Source organism: Hemitrygon akajei, chromosome 11, assembly GCF_048418815.1.
Source record: "Hemitrygon akajei chromosome 11, sHemAka1.3, whole genome shotgun sequence".
NCBI lineage: Eukaryota > Metazoa > Chordata > Chondrichthyes > Myliobatiformes > Dasyatidae > Hemitrygon > Hemitrygon akajei.
The window spans coordinates 115647153-115666852 of NC_133134.1; the positions used below are offsets into that span (position 1 = coordinate 115647153).

Sequence of the window (19700 nt, forward strand, 5' to 3'; positions counted from 1 at the left end):
TAAAAGCTATTATTAATGCTTTTTGAGATAGTGATTTAGATGCATATCATATTTTTTTTACTGAGTTAAGTATTGTATGTAATTAGTTTTGCTACAACAAGTGTATGGGACATTGGAAAAAAGTTGAATTTCCCCATGGGGATGAATAAAGTATCTATCTATCTATCTAAGAACCAGGATCTACTCTGTGTAGATGGTCTTCAAGTGGGAGAGAAAAAGCTGCTTGTAGAAGTAAATGCAAAGATGGAAGCCCAAAAAGAAAGGAGTTGGGAGATACAAAAGCAGGACTCAGCAGATGATGTTCTGGATGCAGAAACCAAGAGGAAAGAATAGGATTAATACGAGAATACTCCGGTGAACTAAATGCATCTCCCCAAAAATCAAGATGCACAAACTAGAAAAAGGAAGAACTGTGGCCACCACTGTCAGATCCACGTCCTGCAGTCTCAGTCAACTTATACAACCACCGCAGCAGAGGAGGCTCCAAAACTTGAGAACCTTTTCAGAATCACAAAGCAGATGATCCCCCTTGTCAGGAAAGACAATATCTCACAAGAGTAAGAAATCCTCCAGTGATTACATCTTTAGGCCTGAATGGGACAATTTTAAATTTACTATGCTGTGAAAGTCTGTATAGAGTTACAAAAACTATGCACCAGTTGTATTAAATAGTAGGCTCTGTATATGGTTGAGATGCATTCTATTGAATTGGAGTTTATAGCTAAGCAGGGAGGAGTGTTGTGTATTTAATATTTAATTTCAGTAATCTTGTATATATTTACATTCTTGTTCACTTAAATCATTACAGGTTATATGCAAAAATACTTTCATTGCATACATCACACTACCATATGATATGTACACACCTCGCTTAAAGACAACTCGAACTGGACCCAATTCCCGGACTCTCGTGTATTTCTTTGAATTAATTTAATGTTTTGAAGTTACAAGACATTACACCTTTCATTCCCAGAATCATTCTTGTGAAGCTCTGCTGACCCAGTCCAACACCAGCATGTCTTTTAGATAAAGGGCCCAAAGCTATTCACAATACTCCAAAAACAGTCAGTCTAATGCCTCAAAGCCCTGGCATTACTTCCTTGCTTTTATATTCTGGTCCTCTCAAAATGAATGCTAACATTGCATTTGCCTCCTTTACCAACTCCACCTGCAAGATAACCTTTAGCGAATCCTGCATGAGTACATTCGGCCCTCCTTATCCACAAATTCCACATGCGCGAATTCAACCAACCGCGAATCGCGAAAACCCATAAGTGCTCTTTCAGTACTTGTTGTTCAAACATGTACAGACTACTTTTTCTTGTCATTATTCCCTAAACAATGCAGTATAACAACTACTTTACATTGTATTAGGTATTATAAGTAATCTAGAGATGATTTAAAGTATACAGGAGGATGTGCGTGGGTTATCGTGGATTGGAATCGGGGAAAAAAAAAATCGGAAGTTCTCTTGCTCAGTAAGTCGGAACAGGTACATCCGGTATTATTTAACGTCAGTTAAACGTTTGTCTTAGTATATATTTTACCTTTCTATGCATATAAAACACTTAACGTATGTTTCAGCACCAGGCTCAGGAATGGAAGTTCCCGAGTTCGATCCAGTGACAGACCGCTCCCGAGTGCGCTCTGCACTGTGCCAGGTTGATGTGGAGGATCAAAAACCCAAAACCCAAAAAATTAAACCACTACATTGCTTAGTAATAATTGTAGCTTTCAATGAGGCAGAGCCTTTCTCACTTTATCCTTTAAAATTGTTCCGATCGTTGACCGACGTAACCTAACGCTTTTCCAATGACCGATGGTGTTTCAACTCTTTCCGATCGCTTTATTATTTCCACTTTATTTTCAATCGTGATTATTTTCGTAAACAGAAACACTGCAAATTCAGATCTCTGCCACTGGGTCCTAATATCCACTGCACTGAGACAGGTTAAATAAGGTCTGGGGTTCCGCTGGGTCCTAAGATCCACCGCATTGAGAGAGGTTGAATAAGGGACTTGAGCATCCACGAATGTTGGTATCCACGAGGGGTCCCGGAACCAATCCCTCGCAGATAAGGAGGGCCGACTGTACTCTCCCTTTGCACCACCGATTTTTGAATTTTCTCCGTTTAGAAAATAGTCTACACCTTTATTCGTCCTATCAAAGTAGATGGCCACACACTATATTCCATCTGCCACTTCTTTTCCCATTCTCCCAACCTGTCCAAGTCCTTCTGCAGTCTCTTTGCTTCCTCAACACTAGCAGCCCCTTCACCTATCTTTATATCTTCCACAAAGTAAACAAAGCCATTAATTCTGTCATCAAAATCATTGATGTACAACATAAACAGAAGCAGTCTCAACACTGACCCCTACGGAACATCACTACTCAGTGGCAGCCATGCAAAAGAGACCCCTTTTGTTTCCAAAGTTTACCTCCTGCCAGTTAGCCAATCTTCTATCCATGCTAGCATCTTTCCTATAATACAATGGTTCTTTGTGTCGACTTGTCAGAGTAAACATCCACTGGCACTCCTTTGTTAGAATTCGAGGAAATACCAGCAGGATAGACAGATTTGTCACGCAAGATTTCCCCTTAAGGAAACTGCTGACTTTCAGTTATTTTATTGTGTGCCTCCAAGTGCCCCGAAACCTCACCCTTAATAATAGACTTCAACATCTTCCCAACCACTGAGGTCAGACTAACTGGTCAATAACTTCCTATAGTCTACCCCGCTCCCTTCTTGAAGAGTGGAGTGACATTTATAATTTTCCAGTCCTCTGGAACCATGCCAGAATCCAGTGACTCTTGAAAGATGATTTCTAATGCCTCCTCACGCTCTTCAGCTACAGAACCCTGGAGTGTAGCCTATCTGACTTACCTACCTTCAGTGTCCCAAGCACTTTGTCCTTAGTAACAACAACTACACTCACTTCTGCTCCGACACTCAAATTTCTGGTATACTGCTAGCATGAAGACACAAAATACTTATCATTTACCATTTCTTTGTTCCCTATTACCAACTCTGTAGTGTCATTCCCAGCAGTCCAATATCCTCTTTTACTCTCTAAAAAGATAGTATCCTCATTACTGGCAGAAAAACTCACATTTTTCCTTTTCTCTCCTTATGGCTTTTTAGTTGCCTTCTGTTGGATTTTTAAAGCTTTCCAATCTTCCAACTTCCCACTAATTGCTTGCTTTAATGCTTCCTTTGTCAGTCATCCCTTCGGAATATTTACTTGGGATGTATTGCACCTTCCAAATTACTCCCAGAAGCTCCAGCCATTCTTATTCTGCCATCATCCCTGCTAGTGTCCCCTTCCATTCAACTCTGACCAGCTCTTTCATGATTCTAATGATCAACTCCAGTTCATCACAAAACCCAAACCAGAGTTACCTTTCCCTTAGAGGCTTCAACCACAAGCTGTGAAAAATTTCTCTCTCTCTCTCTCCCCCTACTCTACAAATTCCTTTTTGGAATCCAGCACCATCCTGATTTTTCCTACTCCAATATTGAATTCCCTTTTCACATGCCTTTTCTATCTCCCATTGTAATTTGTACTCCGCATCCTGGCTACTGGTCAGAGTTTCCCAATCAAGATCTTTTTAACCTTGCAGATTTAAAAAATTGTCCACAAGAATTCTGCATCTTCTAATCCCATGACACTTCTATGGATTTGATTTTTTTTAAAACAACATTAGCTACCCAACCCCTCTGCCTACTCAACTGTCCTTTCAATACAACATATATTCTTGGATGTCAAGATCCCAACTATGATCTTTCAACCATAAATCAGTGATGCCCATGTCACACGTTCCAATCTCCAACTGTGCTACAAGATCATCTACCTTATTCTGTATACTGCATGCATTGAAATACAACACTCAATCCCGTATTCATCACACTGCATTGACTTGTATACCAACTGCCCCATCCTTGGCCCTATCACTCCAGTTCCCATCCCCCCTGTCCAATTAGTTTAAACCGCCCCCAACAGCTCTAGTAAACCTGCCTCAGACTCCAGTGCATCCTACCCTTTATGTACAGGTCATACCTTCCTCAGGGAGGTCTCAATGATCCAGAATTCTGAAACACTGCCCCCATATCATTTCCTGAGCTATATATTCATCTGACAAATCTATTCAGTAGCACATGGCACAAGCAGTAATACAGATTACTACCCTAGGAGGTCCTGCTTTCAGCTTTCTACCCAACTCCCTATATTCTCGCTTCGGGACCTCATCCCTTCTCCCACCTGTCATTGGTACACAAAATCTCCCGTTTGCTCCTCTAACTATGGAATCCCCCATTACTACTGCACTCTTCTCAGTCACTCCCTTCTTGCCCAAAGAGCCAGACTCATTGCCAGAGACCCAGTTGCTTTAGCTTTTCCCTGGTTACCACCTTTACTTGGTACTGCTCTGAGTGATTCAGGTTATTCCTATTTACCCATCCCTGGCAGAGGATAACTCTTCCCGGTCTTCAGCATCCCAAAGTACAATTGCCAAGTTTTGTTTTTTTGTTAGGCACAGTATACCTTTGATAAAGCAATCCAACCCAGGGGGTTCAGTAATAGTCATGCAAGCCACTGAAGTACATTTAATAAGAAATCTTAAATCAGAATTCAAGTACCAGGCATCAGTTCATCTCATTTGAAACCCAGTTTTAAAAAAATCAGACTGATCACCAGAAACCTAAGAATTGCTAAAACCAAGAATAAGTGTATGAAGATATTGAAATTAATAAAACTTAAACAGCCTAGCGGTTCACTTCCTACTCAGCAAAAATTATCTGATTAGTATGGAAAAAACCAAAATAGGGCACTGACGGAAAATTATTTGTAAAGGTGTTAACTGCATAACTCGAAAACAAATACCAGACATTTGTTTTGTATACTTACAAAGCAAAAAGCAAAACTCATCAATAGCTCTTACAGAAATTTTTCTACCTTTATTATATTTAAACAAATGTATCACATGAAAGTTTTACTGTAACAAGTGACAGTACACACCAAGTAACCAAAAGCAATAAAATAAATTTTATTGGCAACATGACTTTGCACTAAGTATTTTAGTAATCCTGGAGCGAAATTAGAAATATTACAGATGGATTACGGCCCCCACCCCCCCCACCCCCGAGTTAATAATGTACATTACAGCCTAAATCTTTCAGAAAACTGAGGAGTGTGAGGAACTGTTAGTGGTTGATCACTGGGCTTGATTTCTATTTTTTTGTACTGCCTGATGGGATTTGCTTTGTGTACCTGCAAAAAAGAAAAAAAAAGGACGACATGTTAATTAAGCTTTGAAAGCCAAGTGCTTTTAGCTAAAAGATGCCAAAATTTGAATTTTCTGTCCCAAACCTTTCATTTAGAACAACAAACTGCCCTTCCATGAAAGGGTACAACAGTAATACAAACAGGTGCAAAATCTTAAACATCAAGTTATTTACCCAAAGACCAATGCACTGCTTTAAACTGCAAGAATGTACTTAACATAAGCACTACGTTTCCAGAAAATTCAAATGGTTAGTTGAGGCTACATTTCCTGATACATCCAACCCAAAAGCCTGTAAATACCACATAAGTGGATAGATGGCTCTCTCTCACTTCCAGCATTTTTGAAAACCAGGAAATATGATTGGAACAATGAGGTCTTTATCCAAGGTGGTTCAGCCTGTGATTTGAGCAGGCCATCTAGTAGTAGAAGCCCTCAGGTTTGTTTTTGGGGGGTGGGGGGGATTGTGACTACAATTATAGTCATGCATTCCTTTACATCTCTTCCCTAACCACCCCCCCCCCCCACCACAACTGGCTGATTGTACATAATTTCCATTGAGGTAATGTATACAGGTGTTTCCCCCCCACCTTTACAAAGGTAGAGTGTTCCTATGAAACCTTTCCTAAGTTGAAATGGCATAAAGCGCAGAACCATTAATTTATATGGGAAAAATTTTCGTAAAGGTGAAAATCCTCTTTGTAATGTGAAAACGGGTTCCTAATGTAGGCCTTTTGTAAAAGCGAAGTGGCATAAAGTGAGCATTCATAAAGCGGGGGACACCAGTACATCAGTTTATTTGTTACAATGCAGTAATCTTTTCTAGCTTACTAAAGTGAGCCAAGCTATTTACAGACCCACTGAAAGCTCAAATGAGACCAGTGCTGCACACACCTAGAAAGAAACCAATAGACTTGCACAACCCAAGTAATTAGTGTTAACAATGACCATATCACCAGATACTCACTAGCTCCTGCCGAAGTCTAGCTATTTCATCTCTTTCGTGTTCTTCAGCCTCTTTCTTCCATTCCTGCTCACGTTTCTCTCGGAAGGCTTCTTTTTGTGCTTTGCGCATTTCAAATTCCATGCGCTCTTTTGCACGCTTCTCTGTTGCTAATTCAAACTTCTCTTGAGCCAGGGAAGGAAGCCTTTCTAAGGTTGGGCAAAATGGAAAGAGCTAAGATTTTTATAACAGAATACCCAAATAATTAAGATAGAAGGTAAAGAATTTCTTTGCCAGTACCAGAAAACACCAAATTCAATTCCGAGACCATATAGCCTAAGCCAATTATTTTATGCAAAGACCTGACGCAATGTTGCATTTTGATCAGAAACCTGACAATTCCTCTGCTCAACCTGCAGAGTTCCTCCAGTAGATTGACTGATACTTCAGACTGTATCATCTGCAGCCCTGTGTTGCCAAGGTATTGTAGATTCACTCTGTAGCCCAAGTTTCTGATTCCCACAACTTATTCCTCTTTCATAAGAAAATTGAGCTTGGCATATACACTTCAGGATATATACTTCTGGGACAATTCCAAAGATTCACAAGATAGATGGGGCAGAGTTCGTTAAGTGTGTCCAGGATGGATTCCTGTCACAGTATGTTGACAGGCCGACCAGGGGGAATGCCATACTGGATCTAGTATTAGGTAACGAATCGGGTCAGGTCACAGATCTGTCAGTGGGTGAGCATCTGGGGGACAGTGATCATCGCTCCCTGACCTTTAGCATTATCATGGAAAAGGACAGAATCAGAGAGGACAGGAAAATTTTTAATTGGGGAAGGACAAATTATGAGGCTATAAGGCTAGAACTTGCGGGTGTGAATTGGGATGATGTTTTTGCAGGGAAATGTACTATGGACGTAGTCAATGTTTAGGGATATCTTGCAGGATGTTAGGAATAAATTTGTCCTGGTGAGGAAGATAAAGAATGGTACGGTGAAGGAACCATGGGTGACAAGTGAAGTAGAAAATCTAGTCAGGTGGAAGAAGGCAGCATACATGAGGTTTAGGAAGCAAGGATCAGATGGGTCTATTGAGGAATATAGGGTAGCAAGAAAGGAGATTAAGAAGGGGCTGAGAAGACCAAGAAGGGGGCATAAGAAGGCCTTGGTGAGTAGGGTAAAGGAAAACCCCAAGGCATTCTTCAATTATGTGAAGAACAAAAGGATAACAGGAGTGAAGGTAGGACCGATTAGAGATAAAAGTGGGAAGATATGCCTGGAGGCTGTGGAAGTGAGCGAGGTTCTCAATGAATACTTCTCTTCGGTATTCACCACTGAGAGGGAACTTGATGACGGTGAGGATAATATGAGTGAGGTTGATGTTCTGGAACATGTTGATATTAAGGGAGAGGAGGTGTTGGAGTTGTTAAAATACATTAGGACAGATAAGTCCCCGGGGCCTGACGGAATATTCCCCAGGCTGCTCCACGAGGTGAGGGAAGAGATTGCTGAGCCTCTGGCTAGGATCTTTATATCTTCGTTGTCCACAGGAATGGTACCAGAGGATTGGAGGGAGGCAAATGTTGTCCCCTTGTTCAAAAAAGGTGGTAGGGATAGTCCGGGTAATTATAGACCAGTGAGTCTGTGGTGGGAAAGCTGTTGGAAAAGATTCTTAGAGATAGGATCTATAGGCATTTAGAGAATCATAGTCTGATCAAGGACAGTCAGCATGGCTTTATGAAGGGCAGATTGTGCCTAACAAGCCTGATAGAGTTCTTTGAGGAGGTGACCAAGCATATAGATGAGGGTAGTGCAGTGGATGTGATCTACATGGATTTTAGTAAGGCATTTGACAAGGTTCCACACGGTAGGCTTAATCAGAAAGTCAGAAGGCATGGGATCCAGGGAAGTTTGGCCAGGTGGATTCAGAATTGGCTTGCTTGCAGAAGGCAGAGGGTTGTGGTGGAGGGAGTACATTCAGATTGGAGGGTTGTGACTAGTGGTGTCCCACAAGGATCTGTTCTGGGAGGTCTACTTCTTGTGATTTTTATTAATGACCTGGATGTGGGGATAGAAGAGTGGGTTGGCAAGTTTGCAGACGACACGAAGGTTGGTGGTGTTGTAGATGGTGTAGAGGATTGTCAAACATTGCAGAGAGACATTGATAGGATGCAGAAGTGGGCTGAGAAGTGGCAGATGGAGTTCAACCCGGAGAAGTGTGAGGTGGTACACTTTGGAAGGACAAACTCCAAGGCAGAGTACAATGTAAATGGCAGGATACTTGTTAGTGTGGAGGAGCAGAGGGATCTGGAGGTACATGTCCACAGATCACTGAAAGTTGCCTCACAAGTAGATAAGGTAGTTAAGAAAGCTTATGGGGTGTTAGCTTTCATAAGTCGAGGGATAGAGTTTGGGAGACACAATGTAATGATGCAGCTCTATAAAACTCTAGTTAGGCCACACTTGGAGTACTGTGTCCAGTTCTGGTCGCCTCACTATAGGAAGGATGTGGAAGCATTGAAAAGGGTACAAAGGAGATTTACCAGGATGCTGCCTGGTTTAGAGAGTATGGATTATGATCAGACATTAAGGGAGCTAGGGCTTTACTCTTTGGAGAGGAGGAGGATGAGAGGAGACATGATAGAGGTGTACAAGATATTAAGAGGAATAGACAGTGTGGACAGCCAGCGCCTCTTCCCCAGGGCACCACTGCTCAGTACAAGAGGACATGGCTTTAAGGTAAGGGGGGAGAAGTTCAAGGGGGATATTAGAGGAAGGTTTTTCCACTCAGAGTGGTTGGTGCGTGGATTGCACTGCCTGAGTCGGTGGTGGAGGCAGACACACTAGTGAAGTTTAAGAGACTACTAGACAAGTATATGGAGGAATTTAAGGTGGGGGTTATATGTGTGGCAGGGTTTGAGGGTCAGCACAACATTGTGGACTGAAGGGCCTGTGATGTGCTGTACTATTCTATAACATGTTCTAGATTAAACCCACCAGCCAAATCTCAATCCCTTTGTGAATAGTATCACCGGTGAGTTTAGCCTTCTCAAGTCATAGTATGCAACAGCATGTAAACAGGCCCTTCAGCCCATCTAGTCTGTGCCAATCCATTCATCAACTTAGTTCCATTGATGTACACACCCTAACCATAGCCCTCCATCCCTTTCCCAGCCATTTACCTATCCAAATTTCCCTCAAGATGTTGAAATTGACCCGACATCAGCCACGTCTACTGGCAATTTGTTCCACACTCCCACCAGCTTCTAAGTAAAGGAGATCCTTCCCCACCCCCCATGTTCATCTTTCATCTGTAACCATGACCTCCAGTTCTAGTCTCACACAACCACAGTAAAAGGAGCCTGCTTCTATTTATCCTATCAAAACCCTCATAATTTTGTATACCTTGATGAGATCTGTCATTTTTCTACATTCTAGGGAATAAAGCCCTAATCTATTCAACAATTCCTTATAACTCACGTCCTCAAGTCTCAGCATTATTTTCCTGCACCCTTTCAATCTTATTTACATCTTTCCTATAAGTGACCAAAACTGCACACAAAACTCCAAATTAGGCCTCTATCTTTCAATGCAACATACCAACTCCTGTATTCAACACATTGATTTATGAAGGCCAATGTCCCAAAAGCTTTCTTTGCAAACCTATCTACTTGTGATATCATTTTCAAGGAATTTGAATCTGTATTCCCAGATCCCCGTTCTACCACACTCCTCAGTACCCTACCACTCACTATGTAAGACCTACACTAATTGGTTCTCCCAAAATGCAACACCTCATTTCTCTGCATTAAGTTCCATCTGTCACTTTTTAGCCCATTTTCCACCTGGTCCAGCTTTAATAGTCTTCCACACTGTCCACTGCACCCCCAATCTTGGCGTCATCCACAAATTTACCTTGTGCAGTTTACCAAATCACCCAAACATTTGAAATAGATAAACAGTGGATCTGGCACAGATCCTTGCAACACACCAGTAGTCACAGGCCTCCAGTCAGAGAAGCAGCCATGTACTTCCAGCTTCTTTTGCAAAGCCATGCCAAATCCAATTTACTGCCTCATTTTTTTTTAAACAATATTTTTATTCAGAAAAAACAAGATTTACAGAGTGCAACACATAGCTACATCTCAACATAAATTGTGTACATTCATATATTGTAATAAAATTAATCAAAATGTTATAGCATATGCCACTCTGTAATCAAAAATTTAAAGATAGGTCATACATTATAAAAGAAATTTTTTATATAAAAAATATACTGCCTCATCTTGAAAGCCAAGCAACTGAACCTTCCTGAGCAACCTCCCATGCGGGACCTTATCAAAGGCCTTGCTAAAGTCCAGATAACATCCACTATCTGGCCTTCATTAACTTTCTTGGTAGCTTCCTCAAAAAAAAACAAGACACTAAATTGGTTAGACACAACTTACCATGCACAAAGTCATGATGATTATCCCTAATCGGTCCCTGTCTATCCAGAAACTTATATATCCAGTCCCGTAACATACCTCCCAATAGCTTACCCACTACTGGCATCAGGCTCACCAGTCTATAATTTCCCCAGCTTATTCTTAGAGCATTTCTGAAACAATGGAACATTAGCCATCCTCCAATCCTCTGGCATCTAAATACCTCTAAGGCCCCTTCAATTTCTGCACCAGCCTCCCACAGGGCCCAAGAGAACACATTGGCATGCCCTGGTTATCCACCCTAATTTGCCTCAAAACAGCAAGCACCTCCCCCTCCAATCTGTCCATGACCTTCAGTACAGTTTTGCCCCAGTTCTATAAACTGTATACATCTCCTAAGCAAATACAGAAGCAAAGATTACATTAAGATCTGCACCGTCTTTTTCAGATCCACACATAAATGAGCACTGATCTTCTGGAAGACCAGTTTTGTCCCTTGCTATCCTTTTGCTCAAAATACATCTGTTGAAGCCCTTAGGATTCTCCTTCACCTCAAATTGGATTACTGCATCTATAGCGCTTTCAGACTGAAGACCATATTTCCAAGCCTCAACCCAAGACAGTAAATCTTATATAACTTGTGCAAATCCCACTGGTAAAAGTAAAAATCCAAATAGCATGTTGGGGAAATACACGTGACCACAATTTCTAAATTGATAGATTTGTAAAGCAAGACAATAAATACCTGTTAATGATTGGTCTGCCTTCTTTGGCAGAAATGGCTCACGGTAAACAACAGAGTTGGGTCTGGCTTTAAAACATGCTGCTTCTTTTTGTTTTTTCAGTTCTTCCTTCATCTGCAAGAAAGATGTTCTTATTCAACAAGATGGAGCAAACTGTGCATTGGCAATCGCAGCAGATTTCCCAGGAGTAACAATGGAAATTAATTCTAAATACATGGTTAGTTTACCCCAATTACATGCGTGTCAAGGCCAACATAAATGAAGCAATCAACATTCATTTACAAATTCACTGTAGGTGTCAGGACAAGGTTCAGAAAACTTACCATCTCTGCCCACTCTTGTTCTCTGATAGCACCACGTTCATCTAGTCGTAAATGAAATGGTTCTACTTTGGTCACGGGCTTCACCACCTTCTCAGGTAGATGAGCAGATTCAAAGTCAGGAAGCAACTGTGCTTTAAATACAGGGACCTGTAGAAGAAATCATCATTTCCAGTGACAAATGAATTCCCAAGTGTAATCATTTATCAATTAGACATTACCTAACTATATGCAGTTGCTCAATTAGCCAGATGGTTACATGGACAGAGTTATTCAGCTCATCATACTGCTGTAACAGCTCCATTTAGTCCTCAGCCCGGGCTACAAATCTCAATTCACTGAAGTACCAGAAATATCAGATCTCAATTTTCCAAACAACAGGAATAGGAAGTGGAATTAAAATGGGTGGCCACTGGGAGGTCCCGCTTGTTCTGGCGTACGGAGCGCAGATGCTCAGCAAAGCTGTCTCCTAATCTATTTTAATTCCACCTCCCATTCCGATATGTCCATCCATGGCCTCCTCCACTGTCATGTCAAGGCCACACTTAGGTTATAGGAACAACATCTTGTATTCCGTTTGGGTAGACTCCAACCTGATGGCATGAACATCAATTTCTCAAACTTCCAGTAATGACCCCCCCCCCACCTTTCACCATTTCCCATCCCCTTTTCCCCTCTCTCATGCTATCTCCTTACCCACCATTGCCTCCCTCTGGTGCTCCTCCCCCCCCCCTTTTTTCTTTCTTCCATGGCCTTCTGTCTCTTTTACCAATCAACTTACCAGCTCTTTACTTCATTCCCCCCCCCCCCAGCTTTCACTCTCCCTGGTGGTTCTCTCCCTACCCCCCCCCCCCCCCCCCACCTTTTAATTCTAAACCTCAGCATTTTTTTCCTCAGTCCAGCCGAGGGGTTTTAGCCCGAAACATCAACTATGCTATTCTCCATAAATGCTGCCTGGCCTGCTGAGTTCCTCCAGCACTTTGTGTGTATTGCTCGGATTTCCAGCATCTACTGATTTTCTCGTTTGTGCTTAGGGAAACCATGCTGACTTCAGTCTACTTAATCATGTACTACAGAGTTCATCCTTAATTATGGACTCCAACATCTTCCCTAGCTCTGAAATCAAGCTAACTAACCAGCCTATAATTTCCTTTACCCTCCCTCCCTCTTAACATGGATTTACATTTGTGAATTTTAGTCCTCTGGAACCATTCAAGATTCTTGAAAGGTCGCTACAAATGCCTTAACAATGCCTTCAGATAACAATTAGAACTCCGGTGTAGCCCAGTCACCTACCTTCAGACTTGCCTACATTCAATTCTGCTGTACTTCCCATTTCCCCACACTACCCCAACTTCAAACTTTTACCACCTTGCTGGGTTTTCCCCAACAGCGAAGACCAATCCTGACTGGTGGTCAGTTCTTCCACCATAACTACTTCTCCAGCAGTCCAACGTACACTATCCTCCTTTAAGGTTTAGATATCTTTAAAAAACACTATTTTTTTGTTCTGTTACATCATTGTCACTAATTTTGTTGCTTTCATGCCATCTATGCCTGTCAGCTATGGTTGCCTTATCATCCCCTCTTCTTTAGGATGTAATGATCCCACGTCTTCCAAAATTCCTTCCATTGCTCCTCTACTGTCATCCTTGCTCTTTCCACTCATTTTTGGCCAGCTCCTCTCTCATACTCAACTGTATACCAATGTATCCAACTTTAGCTTCTCTCTCTCTCTCTCTCTCTCTCTCTCTCTCAAACTGCCAGGTGCATTTCATCATACTATGATCAATTCCTCCTATGGGTTTCTTCATCTACTGTAGTTCCCTAATAAAATCCAGTTCCTTATACACACCAAATCCAGAATTGATTGTTCCTAATGGGCTCAAACACAAGCAATCCTATAAACATAGGAGCAGTATTAGGCCATTTAGCCCATCGAGTCTGCTTCGCTATTCCATCATGGTTGTCCTGGATCCCACTCAACCCCATACACCTGTCTTCCCACCAGATCCTTTGATGTTCTGACAGATCAGGAAACTATCAACTTTCACCTTAAATATACCCATGGACAAGGCCTCCACTACAGTCTGTGGCACAGCATTCTAGATTCACCACTCTCTGGCTAGAAAAATTCCTCATTACCTCTTCTAAAAGATTGCCCTTCCATTTTGAGAATGTGCTCTCTAGTTCTGGATACCCCCACCAGAGGAAACGTCCTCTCACAGGCACTCTACAAATCCCTTCTGTTAGATCTAGTGCTAAACATGATTCAGCCTACCTGCCTGTGTATTGAAGTCCCCCCCATGACCACTGTGACACAGCCTTTTCTATCTCACAATACCTTTTATATCCCACATTCAAGCACTCTTTAAAGGTCTGTGTACAACTCCCATCAGGGTCTGCCAATAAGGATACTACATTTTCTGATCCTGTCATTTCTTAGGGACTTGATTTCATTTTTGTTTCAACCAATAGAGATACCTCACTCACTTGCCTGCCTTTGAAAGAATGCATATTCTTGGATGTTTAGGTCCCAACTGTACTCTTCCAGCTATTACCGATGCCCACACAGTTGTACCTGCCAATTTGTAAATGTAGAATAAGCTCATCTCCCTTGTTTCATATACTGTGTGCATTCAAGAACATCCCTTTTAGTTTTGCATTCACCAGCATACTTATTTGTCTCCATGTTGTCCAAAGTTAACTGTAACCTTTTCTAAGCAGTCTTTTTTTAAAAGATATTCTGGGGACATTAGTAACCTCCTGCTCACCTTTTATGTTATCCATACTTTCTCCAAACAACTGAACTCAACCCCCTACCACTTAGTTTAAAACCCTAGTCACAGCCCCCAAGTCATTCATTAGGACCCTGGTCCCAGTATGGTAATGATTGGAGCCCAATCCATTACAACAGCAGCCTCCTTCCCTAGTACTGGTGCCAATATCCCACAAATTCAAATCCACTTCTCCTACGCCAACCTTTGAAGCATGCAGTTAACCTTAATTTTCTTGACCCTGGTTCAGCTAGCAATCCAGATTACCACCTAGCTGCTCATATTCTCTCAGAATCCCTTTCCTCATTCAACCTACATCATTGATATCCACATTGACCATGACAAATTAATCTTTCCCTTCCCAATCTAAATTCATCTGTAGGTCAAGATGTGATGCCCTGCACTTAGGCACCAGACAGGCAAGAGACTTCAGGATTCTTGCATCAGAGAATTCCCCTCACTATACTGTCCTCAATTACAACTACATTTCCCTCTATCTTTTGAATGTCTCCCTGAACCTGGTTCAGTTGCTCAACCTTCTTACAGACCCATTCACCCAGTCTGTCTCTATCACACCTTTCACCATCATAGACCAAAGATGAAGCAGTTAATCTAATGGGTACAACTGCCTTCTGAATCAGCATTCAGGTAACTCTACCCTCCTTGATGTTTCTTAATATTTGAAGATCAAATTCCAGGTCATAACTTTGAACCCAAGTTCCAAACACTTGCTACAGATGTGGGCACCAGAAGCCACAATGGAGTGCACTAGCTCCCACATCATGCAGCTACAACACATCACCTGATCCTGCAGCACTTGGGGGAAAAAAAAGTTGTAATTTGGTTTTCTTAATCAGTTTAAGTCTCAGCTACAAGCCCAATAAGCAATTAGACAAAGTAGTAAGAGGGAAGATGAACAGTTTTCTCCACAACCTCAAAGTCCCACTCATACATTGACTGCTCCATGTCAGCTTACTTCCCTTTTATTGGCACCTGCTGCCCAATTAGCCAATAAATGAATCAACAAGTCTCACTGTTTTAAATCCTTTGCACTCTCAAACTTAGCTCACTATGTTTTAGCATTCATATTAACACCATTTGCAGTCATAATGAATACCTCAGCCTCCTTCTTGCGCATTTCCTCTATTTTCTTCTGTTTTAATGCTTCTCTTTCTTTGTCCCGGGTCTCAAATGAGAAAGGCTGAACTGCTATAACAGTTTCTCCAGTGGACTTTGGCTTGAATGGGACAGCATAGTGTGGCATGGGATTTGCTTTAATCACACGTGTTTCTTTCTGTAAGTTTCAATCAGAAAACAAATATTAAAATACAATGCGATAACACTGGACCACCACAGAAGAATACCATTTTAGAACCCAAAGTCAAAATACTTCTTTCAAATAATGCTAGTGACCAAAACACCAGATAAGATTCTTATCTTTTTAGTTAAAGGTTGAGGATGGATTTAAAGTCTAGTGAGGTCAACCTTCAAGTCATATGTTTGATCAACATAAGCAGTGTTATTTTTCATTTCACTCCATCCAACTGGCCCTCCAACATTGACTGGCTGCTGCCACCAGAGCAGTGCTTGTGCCCAATATCACTGACACTTTCAAAGAGAACAAAAATCCAAGTCAGTCTTGTTCCATCAACAACTGTGTTCTAGAACACAAATGGGCCACTGTACTGACTATCAATACCATTAAGAGTAGAATGGTTAACAGGCAAATTGAGAAAGGTCAAGTCATTCAAACGATTCCATCATGGTGCAACTTTCATACCCACCTTCTCCTCCTCCTTGAGGGACATTCTCACACGGTTCTTCAGCGTAAAAGCTGGAGATCTGGGCAGTGTTATGGGTAGAGGTTTTTTCTCTGGCACTCCCTGCAAAAGTAGTTTGCAACACATGAATTAAGCCAAAAAGTTTAAATTTACAGCTACAGTTTGTGTGGTGCAAAATTGAACTGAAGTTGATAAAATATTTTTGGAAATTGAAGTGTTGTAATTTTATTGTGACCAAAATTCAATTAAGGAAACAAGAGGATTTTTACCACAACGTCATCTAGGATCTTGGAAGGGCAGGGCCGTGAGTGAAAGGTATAAGCCTCCACTTCTTCATGCTTTCTGTTTTCTTCTCTTTCCCGGATGCGCTTCTCTATCTCCAGATCAAAGCCAATAGGTTTTGTTGGTTCTTTAACATGTGGCTTCTTTGGTAGGATTGGGCCACCTTCTAGGATTTTGGTGTTTACTTCCTGGGCTTTGAACTTGTACCTGCAAATGCAAGATGACATAAACCTCTGCTCCCATATTCAACAGGAATCATCAAATCTGAGCATTAATTAGAATCCAAAGAGGATCATGGACCCAAATATCATCAAGAATCTGCCATTATCAGTTAGTGGCGCTGCTGCATCTTCAGCCAGGTTTAATCCTGACCTTTGGTGCAATGAGCAGAGCCAATGATTTGCTTGTGGCTTTCCCTTCTGAGTACTCCAGTACCCTCCTACAACCTAAAGATGTGCAAGTTTGCAAATGTAATGGCTACTAAATTGCTCCTAGTGGTAGAATATGGGAAGAAAAATGAGTGCTTAGACAGTGCAGACTCACTGGCCCATTTCTATGCTGTTTAACTATGGAAATATTTCTGCCGTCACTACAGCAGTGTGCTTGACTTCAAGGGATACTCAATTTCTTACGTGCACAAGGTCTCAGTATTCACTCAGCTAAGCAACTGACGGGGGAAGAGAAGTTTTATTATTTGGTATTTTGTCAAAGAGTGTTGGCACGTGGCCTAGTGGTTAAGGTGTTGGTCTAGTGATCTGAAGATCACTAATTCGAGCCTCAGCTAAGGCAGAGTGTTGTGTCCTTGAGCAAGGCACTTAACCACACATTGCTCTGCGATGACACCGGTGCCAAGCTGTATCGGCCCTTGGACAACATCAGTGGCGTGAAGAGGGGAGACTTGTAGGATGGGCAACTGTTGGTCTCCCATACAACCCTGCCCAGGCCTGTGCCCTGGAAACCTTCCAAGGCGCAAATCCATGGTCTCTCGAGACTAACAGATGCCTATTTATTATTATTGTCAAAGAAAACAGTTATTAACAGAATCAGAAAAAAAAATTAAGCTCAACAGCTTTCAAAAAGTTCTGCAGATGGATTTCTGAATGCATTTGTAGCCACAGTCACAACCTTGTGTCCTGGAGTACAAAGGTTTTGCCTACGCATTTCAAGAGGTGACTTGAGATGAAATGGACAACCAGGAACCACATTAAACAGTTCTATAATTTTACCCAAAAAGTACCATTCTAAATTGTCAATCCTTAGCCACCTACTCAGGGGAAATCCTGCAAAACTCATCCAGTTTGTATGTACACTTCTAATTTCATTTCTATGGGCAAACAGACAGTACCAGATGCTAGGTGAAGCACATTCTAGGCTATGTTTTAAGAACACACTTACGACTGTATTTTCTCTAGCTCTTCAGCTTCTATTTCAGCTGTACTCTTACATGTGGCCGGTCGAGCTCGGCTCTTAGTCGTCAATAAAGGAGTGTGAGGTTTAGTCAGTTTCACTTTTGCAGACACCCCAGAAGGACCTTCAGAAGGAGAAATAGGCACTACATAAGCAATGAAACTTTAGAAGTAAATGCACCAAAGACAGATGCCCGCATTATAATCCACCAATAAAGGGTGAATTTGCAGAAAATCTGAATTTTATTTTACAAACAAGCAAGACATCTATGCATCAATAAAGAATTATTTAAGATGTTATCCAAGCAAAAAATATTTGCATTACCTTCATCCACACAATGGGTACTCCTAAGGTGATACCGTGACGGTGTCCGACATTGGAAAGCTTCTACCTGCTCCGCCAGAGAAACGTATGCTTGACTATTCGTTTCCACGTGCTTCCGTTTGCTCCCAGAGAGTTTGAAAGGCTTCGATACTGTGACACCTTTGTGCTCACGCATCTAGAAAATGTCAATGGGTCAAAGATTTCTGTCCCACTTAAGTCAGCATCCATCATCTTCACCACTACCACAGCTTAATTCCTTCTACAGCATGGATTATCTGAACCCCATCCACACCAGTGCCCCTGGATTCACAGTGAAAATGTGTATCTCAGACATCTTGAAAAGACCGAGGAGCAAAGGAACCTTAGTATTCAAATCGACAGACCACTGAAAATGGCAGTACAGTTATTCAACATAGGGACGAAAGCTTACACAATACTGGCCTTCAATAGTCAGGGCAAAGGAGCACAGACACAGTGAGCATCAGTGTCAGAGCCCTACTGAAGATCAGGGAAGGGGAGAGAGACAGAGAGAGAGAGTTAGTTCCCAGGGTTCCTCTGTGGCCATTCCTCTTTGGACACTGCTGGGGCTTAGGGGGGAAGGGAGGGGTGACCCATCAGGGCATGGCAACAGCAGCCAAGCTGATGGAACAGTGGTGTATTAGCTCCTAGGTGCTAGGGTCCAGATGTATTGGAGCAACCGCAGAATATTTTCCAAAAGGCAGGGTAAACAGATCATGGTGCATATTGCCACCAATGACAAAGGCAGAAAAGGGGAAGAAATCCTATCCGATGAGTATATAGATAGGAAAGAGGCTGAAGAGAAGGTCTGGTAGTAACCTCCAGATTACTCCCAGTGCCACAGGCTAATGCAGGTAGGAATGGGGTGATAGCACGGATGAATGAGTGGCTGAGGAGATGGTGCAGGGGATAGGGCTTCATAGACCTGGATCATTGGAAGGGGTGACCTATACAAAACAGACTGCATCTGAACCAATACTCTAGCTGGGAGGGTTGCTAATGCTACCTGGGAGTTTAAACTAATTTTGCAGGGGGCTGAGAACCGGAGCACCAAATGTAGGATTGAACCAGACCAGAAGGTAGATGTCAGGGGAAGTATTGAAAGACAAAAATCAAATAAAAGGTATGATTGTTCAGATACTTTGAAGTGTGGGTATTTTAATGATTGTAGTATTATTATAGGTAAAAGTGATGAACTTAGAACATGGTTCAGCACGTGGAACTACATTTACTGAAACTTTTTTTTTGAGGGGGCAGGAATGGGTGAATAATGCAGCCAGCTTTCAAAGCTTTAGAAAAGATCGAGGAGGTGATAAAAGGGGTTAGGGAGGGAGTTGCTCTACTAATCAGGGACAATAACTGAGGGTTCAGACACAGAGTCCATTTGGATAG

The 19700-nt window shown here is 41.9% G+C and overlaps 1 protein-coding gene across 2 annotated transcripts in view; it reads right to left on the reverse strand.

Moving 5' to 3' along the window:
- Window positions 1-4934: 4934 nt before the first annotated feature.
- Window positions 4935-19700, reverse strand: part of tpx2 (TPX2 microtubule nucleation factor) — a 32614-nt gene continuing 17848 nt past the window's right edge. For both annotated transcript variants that reach the window (XM_073061552.1, XM_073061553.1), the window contains 9 exons: window positions 18291-18465; window positions 17955-18090; window positions 16547-16766; window positions 16281-16379; window positions 15614-15790; window positions 11723-11869; window positions 11402-11513; window positions 6248-6432; window positions 4935-5267 (listed from right to left, as the gene is read on the reverse strand). In XM_073061552.1, coding sequence (XP_072917653.1) covers window positions 5157-5267; window positions 6248-6432; window positions 11402-11513; window positions 11723-11869; window positions 15614-15790; window positions 16281-16379; window positions 16547-16766; window positions 17955-18090; window positions 18291-18465 — 1362 coding nt within the window. In that variant the 3' untranslated portion in view covers window positions 4935-5156. The remainder of the gene's footprint in view (window positions 5268-6247; window positions 6433-11401; window positions 11514-11722; window positions 11870-15613; window positions 15791-16280; window positions 16380-16546; window positions 16767-17954; window positions 18091-18290; window positions 18466-19700) is intronic.